The sequence below is a fragment of the Trifolium pratense genome, linkage group LG2 (genome assembly GCF_020283565.1).
Source record: "Trifolium pratense cultivar HEN17-A07 linkage group LG2, ARS_RC_1.1, whole genome shotgun sequence".
NCBI classification, from domain to species: domain Eukaryota; kingdom Viridiplantae; phylum Streptophyta; class Magnoliopsida; order Fabales; family Fabaceae; genus Trifolium; species Trifolium pratense.
This window is the reverse complement of record NC_060060.1, coordinates 11270386-11276569: the sequence shown is the minus strand read 5'-3', so window position 1 is coordinate 11276569 and position 6184 is coordinate 11270386. Positions and strand designations below refer to the sequence as shown.

Here is a 6184-nt window from a genome sequence, read left to right as displayed (position 1 = left end):
GGATTCTTGCAGAGACTGATGAAGATGACTACGAGGGATAAATAACATCTGGATTGGGAACAGAGGAGTGGATAAAATATTCAAGTTTAATTCTACAATCAGAAAATTGTACTAATTTTGAGTTATAAATCTTTATTTGCAGGTCCATATACGGAAGAACAACATTGTTTGTTATTCAAATTAGGATTAAGTATTATCAATTGATGTTAGAGTTTTAAGTATTTATTTATATTTTTTATATTTTATTGTCATTTTTTTTAATCATATGTTTACTTATTAAAAAAGAATTGTTGTTCATATTATTTTTTATTGGATTTAAATCATGCTTATAAATGTTTTTTTTACTATTATTTATAAATAAATGTTGTACTCTATTTTTTTACTCATTATTTTTTTATTTGTCTAATTTTTCATATGATATTTAACAAATACACTGATAAAATAATAGAAACTCCTCGAATGACTATACTATAGAATGAATTGGAAAAATGTGGAATTGAGAAATTGAGATGCTTAAAAAAAATTATTCTTAAACTTCATACTTATAAAGTAGAGAAAAATGTGTCATTGTCTGAAATATAAAAGGAATGAAGTAATTGACTTCATAGATTATTTTTCTATTTCATTTTATTATTCTATTAATTATGATTTACCTTAATGTGGTTTTTCTAATAAAAAAAAATACATAGTGATTTGTACCAAACAAAATATTAAAATACGGGGGTATTGATAAAAAAAATATAACCTACATGGAGGTATTAAGCAAAAAATAACTTACACGGGGTGAGACATACATTTGTAGATTTTATTATATAAAAAATACGATATCAATTGAAAGCAGGGCAAGTAACAATGATTTTATATATATAAAAAAAAAGAATTAAAAGCAATAATATCATGTATTACTTTATTTTTATTCTCCATACATCACTGTAAAATAAACAAATAAAAATAAAAACAAATAGATACATTTTTTAAAATTTGCACATTAACAAATGAGATATGCTTAAAAAAATTATATAATTTTTTTTTTGTGTCAAGCAAATGACAAACAATTCTACTGTTCATTACTTTTAAATAAATAATATTAAAATTAAAATCGTCCCATTTTGCTTCTCAAATGTGAAATTTTTTCACACGGGGACATGAGATAAAATACTCCTGAAGAAAACAAATGTCTAAAGGAGAGAGATGACGATTAAGAACAAATATATTAACCGTTAAATTAGTTTTTGCATAATGACATTTTTTTTATGAAAATAAAAGAACAAATATATGAACATGTGAGTTGGGAACGAGGAGTGAAGTATCACTCTCCATTATGCCATTTCTCCTTAAAATCTCCAAAATTTGGATCTTTTATCATATTTAAATAAACTATTACATTAAATATAAAATTAATTTTACAAATAATTAAAAAAATTACAATATTAAAAATTTAATAATCCATATTTTTCATGTGTGAAAAAAAATGATCTATATTTTTCATAGAACATTAACCCGGGCTATAGCACGGGAATGTAAGTTATACTAGTATAGTAAAAATGAAGGGATAACCCGCCATAAATCGGAGCAGAGTGGAATTTTCAACTCTACACATCTAGTTGGTCCGTTTTTCCTCTTTTTAAACGGGTTAATGACGAGGTGGAGTGGATTGGTCCATTTTGCCATGTCTATATAAACACCTATCACAATTTATGAAAAAAAAAATAAAATAAAAAAGTATAGATATTTTTTATATGTCACGGATTGTTATACCAGTAGAGAGTGAGTGTAGCACACAAGGTGTGAATGTGACACAGTATTCAGCATCAAGTAACAAGGAAGGTTGAAAGAAGTTTCCTACAACACAACAAAATGATTGACATAAAAATATCGTACCACATAGACATAGACATGTGTGTGCTGCTAGCTATGAATCACGAATACAGACACGGACACCGGACACGACACAGACACTGACACATCGACACGGATAAAAATTTGGAAAAGTAACATAATTTAGTGTAATTATAAGTGTCGGTGTCAGACACAGACACCGACACGTGTCCGACACGCCTAATCTGAGGAGTGTCGGTGCTTCGTAAGTTGCTGGTGCTAGAGTAGTGTGTTCTGCTTCAATATTGTGAGTTGCTTGTCACCAAACTAATTTTATGTCTATGGGGTGCTGCCAATATACTACTTAGTCAAATATTGTGACGTTTTTCTCTATCAAAGGAAGTGGGTTGAAATATTGTGGTTTTTCTTAACCTTTTTGTCGAGTTCATTTGTCAACACAATTGCTTGACTTTGAATGTTTGCAAATTTTAGGTGCATTGTGGTGAGAAAGTGAAATAAGAATTTACCATTTTAAGGGTGAAAGATGCATTTAAGGAAAAAGAAAGATAATTAATGTTAACCGAAATTATTTCACGAAACGAACGGTTTTGATTGGCCGGTAAAAACACTGACCCGGCCTATATTTTTTTTCTCTTTTTTCTTTTAGGTAAGATGGATTATCCAAGTTTAGTATTTTGATTTGCCATATCAATTACTATTATTGAATAACAACTTTGAGGTCAAGTTTATTAAGCAATAATCGAATATGGTTGCTCATTCTTTAGCAAGGACGACATATTCTATAATATGCATTGAGTTTATTTTTGTTAAAAAAAATTAGATTAAATCGTGAAGATGAGTGTTATTAATTAGAGGGAAAAAAATCAACATTTTATGAAATATGCTAGATATGAGTGTGTATTTTTTTTTAATGACAATATATTATATAATATAAAAACAAAAAAATACAAAAAAAATAAATTAAAATAACAAATAGGTATTAGGTATTAGAAGTACACTCCAACATAATTTATTTATACTTGAAAGATATGACATAACTCATAGTTACATTGATGCTGATTTTTGTGTCGACTTAACATTTGTGAATAATGAAATATATATAATAGAAGTGAGATAAGATTGAAATAGAGAAAAAAAAAATTCAATAAAGTTGACTCTCGGTATTTTTTTCTCCTGTAATTTGAAAGGTACTCTGTGATGAAATCAACTTTTGTATTTTTTTTCTTGGCTATAAAACGTTTGTATTATTTTCATAAGCTAATTATTATTTAAAATATAGATAAGGCAGATAGTCAAGTAAACGGAGTATCATCCAAGCAATGATAAATATTATTATTTGGAATGCTTTCGTAGAATTTTTTTTATAATACTATTAGTCAATAACAATTCAAGCCTAACCCTATTTTGCTAATATTTTAACCACCAATTCAACTTCAATAATCAAATCACCACACTCCAGGTTTCTTCTCAGAAATTTTCTTTTATTTCCAAAACTCTAACCTATGAATCACTCATAGTCTCATATAATTAAGCAATACGAAATATCGGCACACAGACACCAACACTGTACTGACACATCAATAATAATTAAATATAACATGTGTCTGTGTCAGACATCAACACACACGCCTTCAATATATAAGGCGTCGATCTACCAAAAGACTTCATTTATATACATTACATGACATTAATTCTCTCTACAACCAAGCAATGACAATGCATCTCTTTCCCTTCACCCCTCTCTTCATTTTCACTCTCTTCTTTATCACCAACATCTCCATCATCCTAGGACAACAACCATACATTGGTTTAGGAACAACAGCATGTCCTCGAAAAGGCGATGCAAAATCAATCCGAGGCTACACATGTAACGGCGAAACTCAAACATGCCAAGCATACCTCACCTTCAGAACTCAACCAATTTACTCCTCAGTTTCAACAATATCATCTTTACTAGGCTCAAATCCATCTCAACTCGCCGAAATAAACTCCGTTTCTTTAAACGAAACATTCGAAACAAACAAAATGGTAATTGTTCCTGTTAATTGTTCTTGTTCAGGTAACTATTATCAAGCAAATACAACCTATGTTTTTCAAAACACAGACACTTATTTTTTAGTAGCTAATAACACTTTTGAAGGTCTTTCAACTTGTCAAGCTTTGATGCATGAAAATCATAATCCTAGTGATATATATCCTGGTAGAAAATTACTTGTTCCTCTTAGATGTGCTTGTCCTACAAAGAATCAAACTGAAAAAAACATAAAATATCTTTTAAGTTATTTGGTTAATTGGGGTGATTCTGTTTCACTAATTAGTGAAAAATTTGGTGTTAACTTCAAAACCACTCTTGTAGCTAATTCACTTACTTTAACACAAGCTACAATTTATCCTTTTACAACACTTCTTGTTCCTCTTTTTGATAAGCCTTCAAGTTCTCAAATTCAAACAGTTTCGGTTTCGCCACCTCAACAACCTTCTCCTTCATCGTCCTCGCCTTCTTCAACCGATAAAACATCGAATAAAACTTGGGTTTATGTTGTGATTGGAGTACTTGGAGGAGTTGTAGTTTTAGCTTTAGCATTGGTTCTATATGGTTTTATTTTCTTCAAAAAGGGTAAAAAGAAAAATAATTTTTTGGCAAATGTTTCCGAGAGTACTAGTTATGAGGCGAAAGAGAAACCGGTGAAGAAAGAAGAAGAAAAATTGTTAGAGATTATTATATCTGGTATAGCTCAATCTTTCAAAGTGTATGATTTTGATGAAATTAAGGTTGCCACAGACGATTTTAGTCCGAGTTGTTTGATTAAAGGAAATGTTTATCGCGGTGTTATTAACGGCGATTTAGCTGCAATTAAGAAAACAGAAGGAGATGTTTCGAAAGAGATACAAATTCTTAACAAAGTTAATCATTCTAATGTTATTCGGCTTTCGGGTTTAAGCTTCAATGAAGGACATTGGTATCTTGTTTATGAGTATGCTACAAATGGAGCATTGAATGAATGGATATTTTCTAACAAAATGAATGATGAAAAAAAGTTTCTAAGTTGGATTCAAAGAATAAAGATTGCATTAGATGTTGCTATAGGAGTTGAATATCTTCATAGTTTTAATTCTAATCCATATATTCATAAGGATCTAAAGTGTAGTAACATTCTTCTTGACAATGATTTCAAAGCAAAGGTTTCAAATTTAAGGCTTGCAAGATGTGTTCAAGGAGTTGAAAATGATGAAGAATTTGTTGCTACAAGACATATTGTTGGAACAAGAGGTTGCATGGCACCAGAGTATTTAGAAAATGGTATTGTTTCTACTAAGATTGATGTTTATGCATTTGGTGTGTTGATGTTGGAAATGATTACAGGAAAGGAGGTTGGTTTTATTTTATCAAAAGATGGTGGGAATTTGTTTGATGTTTTGAGTGGAATAGTTGGTAAGGAAAGTTGTGATGAGAAGTTGAAGGAGTTTATGGATTCTTCATTGGAAGGAAATTATCCAATTGAACTTGCTATGTTTGTGATTGAAATTATTGATCATTGTTTGAAGAAGGATCCGGTTGATCGTCCTGAAATGGATGAGATTGTACCAATTTTGTCAAGAACTTTGAACTCTTCATTGAGTTGGGAAATGTCAGTGAATGTTCCTATGAAGCACGGACACTCCTTGGATTAGGGGTGTTTCGGTGTCAGATACGTGTCGGTGTCTGACATTGATAAAATATTATCAGTGTCGACGTGTCAGTATTCATGTTCAATGTCAGTGTATGTATCGTGCTTCATAGGAATGTTCCTAGATTGAAGCAGTCGAAAAGGGATACTTAGATTACTCATATGTTAGTACTAATGTGTTTGTTAACTTCTGGTTTTGTTTTTCATTAAGTCATATGTTAGTACTAATGTGTTTGTTAAGTACTTAAGTTAGTAAGCTTATATATTTATATTTGGGGATGTATATGGTGTGAAGATGAATGAATAAGAATTTTATCTGTCTTCAGGTGTAATGGGATAGTAAGTCTTCTAGGATTTGTTAGTTTGATATATTGAAAAAAATAACATTGAAAAAAAAAGTAAAATTAATCTCATATTTTTTTGGGTGAATTATTTTATTTTTTATCATCTCCTCTTAAACTTAAAAGTGCTCATGATAGTAACATTACAATATGAAAGTTTTTGTGCCCACCCTTCAAGTTTCTTTTCTCACGCAAATAACGCAGAAAACTCCGGTAAATAGAAATCGAAGTTTTTTGTCTGTTTTTGTGTGAGAAGAGAAACTTGGAAGTGGGAACAAAAACTTTCTTACAATATTCATAAGTTAAGTTGAACTTTAAATTTAGAAATATTCATTT

At 30.0% G+C, this 6184-nt stretch overlaps 1 protein-coding gene across 1 annotated transcript; it reads left to right on the top strand.

The window, feature by feature from the left end:
* Window positions 1–3201: 3201 nt before the first annotated feature.
* Window positions 3202–5839, top strand: LOC123909439 (lysM domain receptor-like kinase 4). Its single transcript, XM_045960280.1, has one exon. It carries the CDS (start codon window positions 3550–3552, stop codon window positions 5509–5511), a length of 1962 nt encoding a protein of 653 aa, XP_045816236.1. The 5' UTR covers window positions 3202–3549; the 3' UTR covers window positions 5512–5839.
* The last annotated feature ends 345 nt before the right edge of the window (window positions 5840–6184 follow it).

Excerpts from the sequence above, each read along its gene's own strand:
- LOC123909439 (XM_045960280.1), top strand. The coding sequence starts at position 3,550 with ATGACAATGCATCTCTTTCCCTTCACCCCTCTCTTCATTTTCACTCTC.